At 47.3% G+C, this 16,112-nt stretch overlaps 1 protein-coding gene across 2 annotated transcripts in view; it reads left to right on the plus strand.

Annotated features, from left to right (window-relative positions):
• The window catches only part of B4GALT6 (beta-1,4-galactosyltransferase 6), a 48,968-nt gene extending 35,346 nt beyond the window's left edge, over positions 1-13,622 (plus strand). For both annotated transcript variants that reach the window (XM_008148324.3, XM_054724554.1), the window contains 5 exons: positions 6,853-6,969; positions 7,417-7,604; positions 12,089-12,211; positions 12,723-12,824; positions 13,331-13,622. In XM_008148324.3, coding sequence (XP_008146546.1) covers positions 6,853-6,969; positions 7,417-7,604; positions 12,089-12,211; positions 12,723-12,824; positions 13,331-13,478 — 678 coding nt within the window. In that variant the 3' untranslated portion in view covers positions 13,479-13,622. The remainder of the gene's footprint in view (positions 1-6,852; positions 6,970-7,416; positions 7,605-12,088; positions 12,212-12,722; positions 12,825-13,330) is intronic.
• Positions 13,623-16,112: the final 2,490 nt, after the last annotated feature.

Below are 16,112 nucleotides of genomic sequence, written 5' to 3' on the forward strand. Positions count from 1 at the left end.
GTGAGGCGCCTGGTCCCGTGAGCGAGGCTGCTGCGCCTCCGAGGAGCCGTGCGCTCGATTCCGAGTTCACAGGGAAGTAGCTTTAGGGCCGGATGGGTTGCAGAAGTCAGCACCTCTCCATTTAGCGCCTCGGTGTTCACGGTTCCCATGCGATTTAGCAGTGGGACTCGGGACTGTCCCTGCACCTGCGCATGCACGAAGTCACGTGTTCTCAGTCTTAGAGATCCGGGGCAGTTCTGTTCTGTCTGGAAGGGGCCGTGGTTGCTCTGCCTCCTGCACCACCTGCCCCTCGTGCTTACTGACCCCAAGGCACGGCCCCGCCAGGTCCGGGAGTCGGTGCCAGCGCGTGGGGAGGGTAGTAACGTCCTGGTTTCCACTTGGGTCAAGCTCTGTTCCCCTGAGCCCAGAATTCTAAAGAGGCCACCCGGAGGTCCCTGAGAGACAGAACCGAGAGCGCTGGGCTCTTCACCTCTGTTTCAGAAGGCAGAGCACAAACTTCTTTTTAAATAGATTTTTACTGATTTCAGAGAGGAAGGGAGAGGGAGAGAGAGAGAAACATCAGTGATGAGAGAGAATCATGGATCGGCTGCCTCCTGCACGCCCCACACTGGGGATCGAGCCTGCAACCCGGGCCTGTGCCCTGACTGGGGGTTGAACTGTGACCTTCTGGTTCATAGGTCGAGCCAGAGTACAAACTTTTTATCTCGCTGTTATGTTGGAATTCTACTTAATGTTTTATTTGAAAAACGGTAAGAGGGAGAGCCGGCCTCTGCTGCTTAAACACACTAATAGGAAACCATTGAGAGCAAGCACCGACTTGCTCTGAAGACTATGAAATTGGTTAAATGCTCAGCCACGTGATGTTTTTATGGTTGGAGAGGAAGAGGTATTGACGCAAGTCAACTGGAAACGACGTATGATTAAATCCCCTGTGGTGTCCTACAGGACTGTGATGTCACCTTACTCTGGGAGTGGTTTTCAACTTCTCTTCTGAAATCTTGGTATTCTGCTGAAACGCTTGTGGGGGTTTTGGTGTACAAAACCAGTATCACTGCTGGGAAGGAGAGTTCTGTGCTGTTAAGCTTTTGATGAAAATCCTTTACTTAATTGGCCTTGAGCTCTTCGTGTTTGGGGGATGTGTCTCTCTTATAGCGGCACCCCTAAACTTGGGGCATGGTGTCCTAACCGGGGTGGGCAAAAGTAGGTTTACAGTTGGGAGTCTGCGAAACAGGGTTTATTCTGGTGTTATTATGAATTCTTGTGTTGTTAGTATGACAGCCGTAACCTACTTCTCCCCACCCCGCGTACGGCAGGCACTAGGCCCAGCTTTGTTGCATTGCGTTTATGGGACAAGCAAATGCCTCGTTCGGTTGGAAGGCTGCCTAAAGGAATTCCGGCACAAATTCTGGTGAAGCATTCTATTATACCACTTGCCCTATGCCATTTTCCAGACCAGATTTGGCTAATAGATGAATCTTTCCATATTTCGTGATTGGTTTTCCTCCCATTGTATGTATAATGTGGCCCACTCTCCATGGCGCCCGCCTTTTAAACATGTCCTGGGCAAACGCCTTGTTCTGCTGACTTGGGTGACGACCGTGCTTGTTGACTGCTGTGAAGGCGAGCGCATCCGTCGCAGGCTGTGGGTTCGCAGGGAGGGGGCCCGCATACATACACGCGTGTGGGCTCGGGGCGGCCCTCGGGTGTGTGCTGTGTGGCGTCGCGGGGGGTCCTTTGGGGTCAGAAAGGCGAAGTATTCCTGTCTGTTCTCCAGAGCTCCACCTCAGGCCGTTCCTGTGGCCCATTTATTTATTTATTTTTTTATATATATTTTTGAAATATATTTTATTGATTTTTTACAGAGAGGAAGAGAGAGGGATAGAGAGAGGGATAGAGAGTTAGAAACATCGATGAGAGAGAAACATTGACTAGCCGCCTCCTGCACACCTCCTACCGGGGATGTGCCCGAAACCAAGGCACATGCCCTTGACTGGAATCGAACCTGGGACCCTTCAGTCCGCAGGCCGACGCTCTATCCACTGAGCCAAACCGGTCTTGGCCGTTCCTGTAGCCCATTTAAATGGGCTTCAATGCCACGGTTTGTGTTCTTGTCACTTCCCAGCAGACGGGGGGACGCACGTGGGGAGTTCCGCCCTAGAGACTTTAGCAGGCTGTCGAGTTGTCCCCGCGGACCGGTGGGCAGCAGTTCTGAAGCGGGGTCCCGGGAGCAAGCGAGCTGAGGGGTCCGGACATCAGCGTGTCTATTGGGGAGCCGCCCGGTGATGCTGCTTTCGTTTCAGCGTGGCCGGATCCTGCTGAGAACACAGCCTCTGGGCCCCAGGCATCCGGCTAACGGCGTGGGAGGACGTTCGGGGCCACTCAGAGGGGGCCTGTCCTTGCCATCGTTAGCTAGTTAAGTGACCCCTCCTCCCTGCCAGGTGCATTCCAGTAGTGTCCCCTTCGAGCCTGGCCACAGAGCCGAGGGGACGGGGAGAGCAGAAAAAACCAGATTTATGGTGAACGTGGCTACTCACTTGATTCTTAACATTTGAGGTCCTTTTAATAAAACATAAAAAATCAATTAGCTAACGGCGAGTTCGTGGAGCTGAGCTCTCAAACCAGCGATTTCAGCCGTTCCTGGCACATGTGAGCAGTGCGGGCTCGAGCGGCAGACCCACGCAGGCGGATGCTGTCTGTGCAGGAGATCGGAGATGGGGTGTGGCTGGGACATGGCCTTTCCACTCGGGGGCAGGGAGGGCCGGGCAACGTGGTCTGAACCCTACAGGCTCGAGGGCCAGGCAGCTGTCGTCTCCGCAGAGGCCCGGGGTCCCCGTGCCAGTCCCAGGCTCCTCGGTGGGTCCTTGCCACTGGCCTCAGAGCCACCTGGGGTTTGGTCATAACGAGACCGCGGCCCTCCGTCCCCAGGCCTCCCGGTTCTGGGGGGGGAAGGGACAAGAGCTGCTTTCCTATCAAGTGCCTCCTGTTTGAGGAACTGGGACACGGAGGAGGAGGAGGGGGAGGGGGAGGGGGAGGGGGAGGGAGGAGGGGGAGGGGGAGGGGGAGGGGGAGGGGGAGGGGGAGGGGGAGGGGGAGGAGGAGGGGGAGGAGGAGGAGGAGGAGGAGGAGGAGGAGATGGACCTGAATGAGGGGGAGGAGGGGCAGGTGGCTCTCACCTCTCAGGGGCAGGTGTGGGGCGTGCCCTCTAGGGCACCGCAGCTGGGACTGCTGCGAGTTTAGAAGTAGGACGCAAACAGGTGGGGACAGCTATGCCCGCATCGCTTCCTGGCACAGGAGAAAACAGGGAAGAAAAACAGAGGCTCAGACCAGTAAGGTCCGTGGTTTTGGTGGGAGGGGCTGAAGGGTAATTGTGCTTGAACGAGGGGTGCGGAGTCCTGAGTGAGGAAGTGTTGGCGGGAGGGAATGAGCAGATGGTCTCTGTGGCCGCCGGAGATGCACCCGCAGGCCGGGCTCACCCGCAAGTCGGGGCCCAGCTAAGGGAACGCCCCGATCCAAGGCTGTGAGCGCCTGAGGGAACTGACCACAGGACACGGAGATCTTTCTCGAGGCGATAAATTGTAAACCGTCGGGAACGTCAGTCCACAGCCGCGAGAAGGGACGGGCTGAGGGAAATGTTAAGATTCTGTTCAGCTTTATTTTACCAAAAACTTCGCTTTGGGCACACCATTCATACTCAGTTATTTTTCAAAACTGTCTCACTTCTTTGCTATTAAAACAGCAGTTTTGCTTATTTGAATTTGCTGGGACACTCAGGACATTCTCAGATTCCTCGTAAGATTGAAGACAAAAACAACCCTTGATATTTTAAATGCCTCATTGAAGAAATGACTGCATCAAGGGCTGTGGCTTTACCGTTGTTTATTCTCTGTTTAACTCATCACTCAGCCTAATTGTACTTAAGTGATATGGACTTTTAGAAATATGGACTCTGGAGCCATTCCATAGCCTCTCTTATATCTGTAACTCACCTTAATGGCTCTTATAGCCCATTGACGCCATGTCTGAAGCAGCCAGCTTGTGGCTCCTTCAGAACCGGATCAGCTTTCTTATTTCAGTAGAAGTCTCCACCCTGCTGCACTTCAGAGAAGGTCTGTGGTGGGGACCGGCACTCACTGTCTCATTCCTTTTTCTCTTATCTTTATACTAGAGGCCCGGTGCACGGAGATTCGTGCAATAGTCCTTCCTTCCCCTGGCTGCCGGCACCAGTTTTCCTCTGGCACTCAGGACCCAGGCCTTCGCTCTGGCCGCCGCCTTCATACTTCGCTCTGGCCAGAGAGCTGCTCCTGTAGCTCCCTCCGCCCCCCGCCCTCCCCTCATAGCAGGCATCCCATCTCACCTGGCCGCTCCGTGCCTGCATGCATGCTGCCCAGAGGCCCGGAGCAGTTGGGGGGGCAGGGGCCGCCGACATATTTGTTTGGTTAATTTGCATACTCACTCCTGATTGGCTGGTGGGCGTCGTGAAGTGACGGTCAATTTGCATATTTCTTTTTTATTAATGTAGATAGTCATTTCCTATCCTAAGAGTAACCTAGGGTCCCTGACCTGCTTTGGGAGTTGTATTGGTTTGGAGGTTGCTAGGATACACTGCGAATGGACACTGCAGCCCACTGGGGAGTGCCCAGCCAGCAGGGAGAGCCCAGCACTAGCAGTAGCCCTAGTGTGTGTGTGGGGGGGGAGGGGAAGAGAGAGGGGAGCGGGGATAAAGGGATGTGGATGGGGGTTGCTCTGGTAGTTTTGTGGCTCAAATTCATAAGCCAGGAGGTACCCTCGGGATAAACCAAAAGGGAATGGGATCCAAGGTGCGGCTGGCAGGGTCCCAGGACCGCTTTAGTTCCTACCACTTAGCAAATACTGAGTAAGACAGAGTGAACATGAAAACATCAGCCTCGTCACAGCCGCTCTCTGCTATCCCGTCAGCATGAAGGGAAAATTAGTGGTGGAGTTCTGGGTTAGACATCTTTAATTTGACTAAATCATCTCCTGTTTGCTCTAAGTAAAATCATTTTAAGAATTTAAAAATTTCTCTCATCTATGATCCTGGTAATATAAAATACACAAATGAATGCTACTCTTTGTTTTTACTGGCTGTGTCTAATGCCATGCCCTGATTTTACAGGTAGGAGTAGGTCCTGAACCTAGCACTCCCAGTTATTTACACTTATTTATTTGTTAGTGAAATGTATTTGGATGTGAAATTCTAGTAAGTCCCAGATTTAATGTTCTTAAATAATTTTTTATAATAGCCAATTTAGATTGTGTTTAAAAATCCAGAATGTAGAGCGACACAAATTTTAATTAGATATAGTTTGACTGTTATGTTCTTTGAAAATGTAATGATTTTGGAATTCATAATGTATAGAAAAGTTATTTTAATTTCAGGTTTTATTAGGAAATTTACAATTATGCTCAAGCCAGTTTAGCTCAGAAATTGCTAAGAAAGTAATGTTTAGAAAACATTTCAGCTGTTTCAAGGGCAAACTGAGTTATAGGGTGACTTGGCTGGTTGACAAAGTTTGGATCCAGAAAATAGAGTATTTGAGTTGTGATGATTGATAATTATTCACATATTCTTATGTTATATTAACACATTTTATACAGATGGTGTTTTCTAGTCTTGAGTTTGATATTTCTAATAAATGGGGTGTTTTTTTTTTACTGTTAGACAAAAAATTGACCTGCTGAGAAACCATTTTAATTTCCATATACAGTATATTTTTTTCTTTTTTCGGGGGACTTATGAACAAATTGATTTATCAAGGACAAATTTCTCTGTTGTCTGTGCTGCTTACATGATCTTTTTGTTAAGGATTTTAAACATAATTTTATTTTAACCTGAATATTATCTTACCGGTGAAAGAAACATAAAATGTAGCAAAATTTAATTGTGCGTTTTGATTAAATGAAAAATATATTAATGTAATGATAAAACTTCATGTATATTCCAGGACACATCTCTTCTATTGCTTAAAAGTATCTCTAGGCCAGATAAGCCACATGTAGGATAATAGATACTTAAGTGGTATCTCTCTTAAATTCAATTTAAACACCCTAAGGTTATTATTTATGACCTGCTTTACAACCTAGAAGTTACTTTTTAATAAAATATATTTTTATTGATTTCAGAGAGAGAATGGGAGAGGGTGAGACAGATAGAAACATCAGTGATGAGAGAGAATCATTGCCTCCTGCATGCCCCCTACTGGGGATCAAGCCCGCAACCCGGGTGTGTGCCCTGGATGGGAATCGAACCGTGACCTCCTGGTTCAGAGGCTGATGCTCAACCACTGCGCCACACGGGCGGGGCCAGAAGTGACTCTTGACATATCCCTCTCCCTCACTTCTCACCTCATCCATAAACAAATCCTGTCTATGGACCTTTTAAATGTTTCAAAACAACACGCACCTCTCTTCCTCTTCAACCTTCCCTCCGGTCAAGCTGTCATCATCCCGTCTCCACTGTTGCGTTGATTTCCAAACCGTCTCCCAGGCCATCTTTGGCTTTCTGTAACCAACTCTTCCTGTCACCCAGTCTCTGCCATCACCGCCTCTGATTTCATCAGGCTTTTTCAGTCCTCCCACCACTTCTCCCGGTGATCATGGGGGGACGATCACACGCCTGGGAACGGCCCTCAGAGCCCACGCACACCGCCCCGGTTCCCAGGGTCAAGGTGGCGAAGGCAAGGGCCGTGTCTGTGTTCGCTCGCGGTTAGGTGTCCGGTGAGAAGCCTCACAGGGTGTGGCTCTGACACCATCGTCGGCGTGTGAGGGGTAGGGCTTCGTTTTGCCCCCAGCGCTGCTGCTCTGTTACTGACCTGTGACTGTTTGGCTTCCAAGGTGGCAGTTCTCATCCCGTTCCGCAATCGCCACGAACACCTGCCCATTTTTTTCCTGCATCTGATTCCAATGCTCCAGAAACAGCGGCTGGAATTTGCCTTTTATGTCATCGAACAGGTGAGACTGTTTTTCAAAATGGTAACCGAGTCTCCTAGAACGTAGCACACTCTTAGATGTGGTTGGATTAAAAATATTTAGCTTCAGGTTAGCCAGGGCTGACATTTCTTTGGAGAGCCAATTTTTTTAAACTTAAACTTCTTCTAACGCCACTTCTTCAAAACAGACTCGCCCAGGCCGTGGTATTTTGTGGAAGAGCCACACTCAAGGGGCCAAAGAGCCGCCTGTGGCTCGCGAGCCGCGGTTTGCCGACCACTGGGCTAGATAATGACATTGTCTTGTAATTTACCAGCGCGTGAAATAATGCAAGTAAATCCCGGCGGCTGTTTGAAAGCCCTGAAGTGTGTCCCGTAACACATCACGGGTTCAGATGTGTTACTATCTGGCCATGCTTCACCACGCGAGGAAACCCGGGCCGTGGGGCCTTTGTGTTTGTCTCCCGTGCAGACCGGCTCGCAGCCCTTCAACCGCGCCATGCTCTTCAACGTGGGCTTCCGGGAGGCCACGCGGGACCGGGCGTGGGACTGCGTGATCTTCCACGACGTGGACCACCTGCCCGAAAACGACCGCAACTACTACGGCTGCGGGGAGATGCCGCGGCATTTTGCAGCGAAGCTGGATAAGTACATGTACATGTGAGTGCCGTGCGGCCTCCCCGATGCTGTGTGACATACATGTCCGCATCTGAGACCGTTCAACGCCCAGGGAGCGTCTCCCACCCCAGCCCGCCCGCACAGGGGGCCCGGGTTAGGTCGCGGGTTAGTCTTGCTCTGGCTGACTTCTTTCACTTAGCACAATGCCTTCTAGGTCCATCCATGCTGTCACACGTGGTAAGATTTTGTTCTTTTTCATGGCTGAGGAATATTTTGTTGTGTACACTAGTATGTACCACAACGTTTTTATTCACTTGTATATTTTGGACACTCGGGTTGCTTCCATTCTTGGCTTTTGTAAATAATGCTGCAGTGAACATAGGGGTGAATATATTCTTTTGAATTCGTGTTTTGGGTTTCTCCGAATGTAAACCCAGAAGTGGGTCAAATGGGAGTTCCATTTTTAATGTTTCGAGGAAACTCCATGCTGTTCTCCACAGTGGCCGCACCAGTCTGCATTCCCACCAGCAGGGCACGAGGGTTCCCTTTTCTCCTCATCCTCGCCAGCACTTGTTGATTTATCGATGGCCGCCATTCTCACCGGTGTGAGACGATAGCACATTGTGGTTTTAATTTGCATTTCCTTGATGATTAGTGACGTTGAGCATCTTTTCATATGACTCTTGGCCTTCTGTATGTCCTCTTTGGAGAAGTGTCTATTCAGGTCCTTTGCCCATTTTTTAATTGGATTGTGTGTGTTTTTTGGTGTTGAGTTATATGAATTCTTTATAAATTTTGGATATTAACCTTATCAGAGGTATCATTGGCGAATACATTCTCCCATTCAGTGGGATGCCGGGACGGAAACCTAAATGGACATTAGACGGGCAGTCTAATCTGGGACAGACACCACGGGTCTCATTGGCTGGAAGTGGAGAGGAGAGGAAGCCACCGGAGCAGGGGAGGCGGTTCCCGTACCACAGGTTTGCCTGCTGCCCGACCTGCAGAGTAGAGAGAGGCAGCGACCCGACCAGGAGAAACAGCACTGAAACGGGAAAAGAATGGCTTTTGCTTGTTTTGCTGGTTGTACTTACAAGACAGCCTTTCCCGAACAGCACAGTTTCTGAACTCCAAGTCTGGCGCCACCTGGGAAGGTCACTCGGGTTCCGGGTCTGGCGCTCAGCACTTCTGGAACAGTTTGGGTCAGCCTGCTCGAGTCAGAGTGGATTCAGTGTGACTGGTTTTCACGGAAGAATATCATAAAGGTCATAAACACTAAGAATTCTGAGTTATCTCTTTTTACTTGAAAATACTAATTTCTCACGAATAAAATATTCATATCTACCTAGACTACTCCCAGGGTTGGCAGGGGTCTTGGAAGATGGGGTAGAAGTGGGAATGCCAGCTCAGGGGGGTGCAGGCCGGTCGGGGAATGGCAGGGAGCGCGGCCTTCAGCCCTGGACGCAGCCGGGGGCAGGCCCTCTGCCAGCGGGAGTGCCCACACTCAGGGCTCCGGCCAGAGAGCGAAGGCCTCAGCTAGTGTCTTCCCCTGTGGACGGTGTAACGTAAACACGACTGGACTTTTGCTTGTTGAACTTCTGTTTTCTACTCTTTCATCTATTTTGCCTTCATTTTATCCAGTCTTTACCCATTCTGGGTATAGTCTAGTTCAGTGGTCGGCAAACTCATCAGTCAACAGAGCCAAATAGCAACAGTACAACGATTAAAATTTCTTTGGAGAGCCACATTTTTTAAACTTAAACTATATAGGTAGGTACATTGTTATTAACGTAATTAGGGTACTCCTCAGCTGGCCTTTGCTAAAAACTCAAGGGGCCAAAGAGCCGCATGTGGCTCGCGAGCTGTGGTTTGCCGACCACTGGTCTAGTTGGTTGTTTCCACTTAAACAGAACAATAAGTGGAATTAAAGTGCTTGCCAATTCAGACATGTCAATAAACACACACACACACACACACACACACACGTACATATGTAACCTGTCTACTGATCTCAGGATTCTCCCAGACCACTCGCCTGGGCACGGATGATGCAACTGGTGTGGGAAACACCAATGTGCCATGAATGCTCATTGAGCCTCTTGAATCCCCCCCCAGTGTTATCACTAGAACCCTAACTCCCAAGAGTGAGCCTCCCGAGGTCACCTGGGACACCCTGGCTGTCTTTGGGGTACATGCTGCTGTCACTGTCTGGGGTGCCTTTGGCCCAGGCTAGAGCCACGCTTGCTTTCTCTGCAGCCCGAGGGCTCCATGCGGGAGCTGCCCGCTCCGCCGTCCCCGCCAGCAGACAGCACTGCTTCCCCACAGGGAATGAATGGGGCAAGAGTTTCTTCAGCAAGAAGTGAAATCCTTCTCCCTTCCTCTGAGGCAGCTGTGCTCTCATTCCTTCAGCTCGGTTGTCAGGTGCCAGGCATGGCGTGCTTTCTTGCCCAGCCCTCCACCAAGGCCTGGCCCTCTGATGGCTCCAGCATGTGCTCCCAGTCGCACAGTTGGGGCCACAGAATGATTCAGGTCTTCAAGTCTAGGGTGCTGCCTCAGGATCAGAAATCCAGTCTACATATAAATGAATAATTTAGACAGAATCCTTGCGCTATGAGTTAGGGAAAGGCAAGGAAAATAAAATCCAAATTTAAGAATATAGCCATTTGTCAGAGAAAGACAAATACTGTGTAATTTCACTTATATGTGGGATCTAACAAAACTGAATTCATAGATACAGAGAACAGAATGGTGGTTGCTAGAGGTTGCTGGGGAGGGGGGCAGTGAAGTGGGTGAAAGGGGTCAAAGGTCCAAGCTCCAGTTCTGAGATGAGTCAGTTCTGGGATGTAACGGACAGCATGGGACTAGAGTTAACAATACTTTATTGAGTATTTGAAAGTTGCTAAGAGAGTAGATCCTCATCACAAGAAAGAATTTTCTAACTGTGTATGGTGATGTTAACTAGACTTATTTCGCAATATATACATACTGGAGGCCCGATGCACGAAGATTCGTGCAAGAATGGGCCTCCTTCCCCTGGCTTCCAGCACCGCCTTCGCTCTGGCCGGAGCCGCCTTTCCGCCTTCCCACACTGCCCAGAGGCCCCGAGCGGCAGGGGTAGTGTGGAATGCCTGTGTCGTCACCATGGCAACGACGATGCAAGCGTCCCACCCCATGCCCAGCTGCTCAGCACCTGCATATGCAAATTAACCCGCCAGCTTTGTTGGGTTAATTTGCATATTCACTCCTGATTGTCTGGTGGGCGTCGCGAACGTATGGTCAGTTAGCATGTTTCTCTTTTATTAGTGTAGATATCTGTTAAACACCTAAAAGTAATGCCATGTTATATGTCAGTTATTTATGTATATAAAAGGCTAAGCAACCACTGCATCCGAAACAATCAAACGGACTACCGAACAGGCTGTATGGGGCGACCAGGCCGGCAGGGGGGTTAGTGAGGGGCGACCAAACAACTGAGCAACGGGCTGCGTGGGGCGACCAGGCTGGCAGGGGGTTTAGTGAGGGGCGACCAAACAACCGAGCAACAGGCTGCATGGGGTGACCAGGCTGGCAGGGGATTTAGTGAGGGGCGACCAAACGACTGAGTAGCAGGCTGCGTGGGGCGACCAGGCCTGCAGGGGGGGCAGTTGGGGGCGACCACGCCAGCAGGGGGTGCAGTAAGGGGTGACCAGGTTGGCAGGGGGGGCACTAAGGGGCAACCAAGCCAGTGGGGGGAGCAGTTGGGGGCAACCAGGCCAGCGGTGGGGGGGGGGCAGTTAGGGGCAATCAGGTAGGCAGGCAGGTGAGCAGTTAGGAGCCAGTGGTCCCAGATTGTGAGAGGGATCCTGATTGGAGAGGGTGCAGGCTGAGCTGAGGGACAACGCCCCCCCCCCCCCCCGCCCTGCACGAATTTCATGCACTGGGGCTCTAGTATCTTAATAAAATGTAATTTCTCTAAATATTAGTGCATTAAAAATAAATGTGTTTGTAAATATTAATGAGTATTTGGGGGCTATAATCTAAACATATATATTATAGGTATAGGCAGCTTGTCATTTTAAAAATTAAATACTAGACTTGTCTTTACTAATATACATGTGTCCTGGTCTATATAATAAATAATGCATTTAGAATTACATATTATTGATTTAGAAAATTTTATTAGCTTAGCAACATCTAACATCCCATTGACAGCTCTTGGTGGATTAATTAAGTTCACTTTGCTGTAAAAATAACTTTTGAACACCGGATTTTGAGCATTATAAAGTAACGATACTAAACATGAAATGTCAGTTCCCACAAGTGTCTTCCAGGACGAACGCATTCAGGTGTGTTTGTCTCACTGAACGTAAAAGTGTCGTGTATCTAGGGCTACTTTCCGTTTCCCGGAATATGATGTAAGCCACATCGTCATTTATTTGGGAAGCTGCGGTCCTTTCCACAAGGCTCATAGAAGACTGAAGACTTGATTTCAGGCGGCACACTGTCCTGGTTTTATTTTTAGGGTGCTCTCTCTGCTTTCTTTTCAGTCTTCCGTACAAAGAGTTTTTTGGTGGTGTCAGTGGACTGACCGTGGCGCAGTTTAGGAAGATCAACGGCTTTCCTAACGCCTTCTGGGGGTGGGGAGGAGAAGACGATGACCTTTGGAACAGGTATGTGGCGGTACGAACAGTTTCATAGCAGGGAGTTCCTATACCTTGTCTTCGTGTAGGGAACTTGTACTTGGCTATCCCAAGACAAGGTGCTTTGGGATGGAAAAGTTTTGAGATTCCTAAATCCTACCTTGTGTTTCTAAACCCTCCCCCCCACACCACCGCAAGAGGGCCTTCCGAAATTATTGACAACACACCCATTAGAGCTGTGGTCGGCAAACAGCGGCTCGCGAGCCACATGCGGCTCTTTGGCCCCTTGAGTGTGGCTCTTCCACAAAATACCGCGGCCTGGGCGAGTCTATTTTGAAGAAGTGGCGTTAGAAGAAGTTGAAGTTTAAAAAATTTGGCTCTCCAAAGAAATTTCAGTCGTTGTACTGTTGATATTTGGCTCTGGTGACTAATGAGTTTGCCGACCACTGCCTTAGAGCATTCTTTTGCATTTTAAATTGAACTCATATCATCAGTGTTTATGTCAGATTCTGTGTTCTCATTTGCATGTGTGCTGTTGCAGGGTTCACTTTGCTGGGTATAATGTAACGAGGCCAGAGGGAGACTTGGGAAAATACAAATCGATTCCTCACCATCATCGGGGGGAAGTCCAGTTTTTAGGACGGTAAGTTTAACATCCTCCTCAGAGACCACGTTCCCGAATTATTTAATGTGTGGAAGCTTTAAAATACACGCTGCACCCAAAAAACCTTCCGAGGGGCATTTCCTGTCGATGCCACTTTTTCTATAGAAGCAAAGCATTCTTGTGCTTGTTTTGAAGAGATACACATATATCTGCACACGCACATCTATTTCTGTTCTATTCAAGAGCCCAGTTCACTAGTTATACTAAAAAAGCATTTTCTTAGCAAAAAAACACAACACATTTTTCCCCTTAAGGGTGTCTAGGGCATAAGGGGGCAGAATCATTTTTTCAGGTGGCATTTTGAGCCTCGGAATGATGCTCACTTAGAACGATGGCGTAAAGAGGTGTTTCATTAGGTTTGAGAACGATTGTATAAGCGCATTAAGTGCGGTCATTCATCAGGATGACCTTGAGCTTTCTCCCCATCAGTTTTTCTCTTTTGGACGTGTTTCTCTTACTTTCCCTTTTCCTCTCCAACTCCCTAGATACAAGCTGCTGAGGTATTCGAAGGAGCGCCAGTACATCGACGGGCTGAACAATTTGATCTACGTGCCCAGCATCCTGGTGGACAGGCTGTACACGAACATCTCCGTAAACCTCACCCCAGCGTTGGCGCCGATCGAAGACTACTGAAGAGGTCGCTCCACGGCAGCCTAGACGGCGATGCTGATCACAAGCGCGGGGTGCGCTCTTCCAGGGGGTCAGTGGGTGGACGTGTCCCGGGCCCGTCAGGCAGAGGAGCCGGCAGTCCTGGGGGACCGCCGTGTGGGGTTGTCTACGACAGCCTCCTCCCTCCCATCCCGAGACCCCCCCCCCTCCCGCCCCCCAGCGAGCGCTGCAGAGACCAGGTGCCATCGCTAAGGCTGGAGGTTGAGAGCGCCCTGCAAAGAAAGACATTTTTATACTGAAACCTATAATTTAACTCAAGAGAATGCTTTATTTCTGTCGACACGTACTTTGTACATAGGGGATGTACATGGATGTGTTTCAGTTGTTGAACAGTCAGACGTGTTGCAGTTTTGCATGTAATGGCTTACGCCTTTATTGGACTTTTATAAACATTTTTTATCTGCATGGAACAAACAGTGTACATTTATGAGACTGAACGAAGGTTAGCCCCTGGGTGACATGAAGGAACTGTCAATAACTGACAGCCGACGACTGCAGTAAGCTGTTACCCTGGTTTTGAGCTCTCGACCTTCAGCCTCCGTGCGGGGCGGGGAGCAGTCAGCTCTCCTCGGGCCCTGAGGGCGGAAGAAACGGCTAGAAACGGCTTCGGCCGCCTTTCTTCCTGCCAGGATTGCCCGCGTTTTTAGGGGAAAAAATATTGCTTGCAATCTCATCAGATTTTGCTAAATCACAACCATAATGTTGATGCATATTGCATGACTAATGCCGAGAAAAATCTTAAAAGTTGTGGTGTGACATGAGACCCAGGACCTCTTCATGTTAAACGCTTCCCATGTACCTCTGGTGTGAGTGTCAGGGATTTTGTGCCTCAGAAAATGTGCCCAGTGTTGTGTGTGTTTGCACACTTTTTTGTTTGTTGGTTTGTTTTGGTAAATAGTGAATAGCACTTTTATTATTTCCAGTTCAGAAGAGCCAAACATTTTTTTTAGTTTAAAAAAAAAATCAAAACAATTTTTTAAAAGAATGTGTTCTATGGAAAAACCCTATAGTACCTATAATATACAAATGAATTATACTATTAGATAAGAAATGAAATGTTATATTTTTATGAAGATACATGCTTAGTAGGTAGAAAATAAATTGTAAGTTCAATTCTCAGACTCATAGAATTCAAGTATGGAAGGCATTCTTTTTCATCTTGCCCAATTTCATTCAAACTGTATTTTTTTTTCCACTTTTAAGAAATTACATCTCTGGTGTTAATTATTAAAATTTCCTCACTAAACGCATAATTTAATAGAATTCTATTCTGACACATAGTCAGCTATTTTAATATGTTGACGTTATAAGGCACGTCTCAGAAAACAGGTCTTATCACCTGACATCAAGTATATTACTTTATCTTAAATTTGGATGAAGTTTTTAGGGCAAAATCAAACAATATTTTTACTTTGGAAATTATCAATTATTGTTAACCAAAGATTCGTTAAATATCTTAAGGTACTTTCACAAATTCAAAACAAAAAATTGTTTATCTATACAGTGAATCTTTAACAACAATGAGGAACAATAGAAATCTGTATTTGAGAGATGTTTGGATAACACTCAGAGATTGTTCACCTAAAAGAGAAATATGGTATTTATCTCAGGTTGTAAGTTTAATTTTTCAAGTTGGCATTTTCTATGGCAATATTGGTAACAAATGATCACCAACAAAATCACAAAGTAAGTGAATTTCTTGCACTTTTAGAAAAAGGATAGCTCTCTGATTTGATACAAAACAGAGTTTTTCCACATTTTTTTCTTAGAAGTATTTCCAAAATATTGGTCTCTAATTTTTTTTTTTTTTTGCTTGTACTGAAAATAGTGAATAATCAAACTGCTGAAAGTAAATTTGTTCTTAATTTGTCTATCTGTTCATTTTCTGTCTCTCATAGTCAATGTAGTTTAATTCAATGAAATGGACGAAAGTAAATTAGGAAGCTACCATTTGTTGATCACTAACAAGATAGTTGGGGCATAGGAACATAATTAATCCATAAAAATAATTAAAAATATTTTAGTTGTGGGGGAAATTAGGACTGTTTCTGAGTCTTATTAGGAAATCATATATTTTTTTAATGTGGAGCTGCCCACATTTTGAAATCTTTTTATTTTGGTATACATTTTATAGTTTCAAGAGAACTCAGTTCTAGTACCTGCCTTATTATTTTGGATTAAGTCTAATAGTAATTTTTGTTTTAGGAGTGGGCCATGAATATTTTGCTTTTTTCAGTTTTGAATATGGCATGTCATTCTGTGAAAAACATCTTATTAGTTGGCTTTTTTTGTCTTTTTTATTTTGCTTTTTCACTGCAGACTTAAAATTGATTTTTGCCTATAATCATTTATATGTTTCAACAAAAGTGACAGAGTTTTGCCCAATTATCTTTATTATCGGAAAATACTAGTAAATCTATTCCACATACTGACAAATACCTTGCAAATGCAAACAATCTTCTTGATAGTTTTGTTTGTGGCTGTATTAGCGAAATGTGTTCTTACCTACGCTGTCAGGTGGGATGCTCGGTGTGCCTACGGAAAAGCACTACTTCATTTCTAAACAAATCAAGTCAGGCAAGTGCAACCCTTTCTAAA

Source organism: Eptesicus fuscus, chromosome 12 (assembly GCF_027574615.1).
Source record: "Eptesicus fuscus isolate TK198812 chromosome 12, DD_ASM_mEF_20220401, whole genome shotgun sequence".
Taxonomy (NCBI): Eukaryota; Metazoa; Chordata; class Mammalia; order Chiroptera; family Vespertilionidae; genus Eptesicus; species Eptesicus fuscus.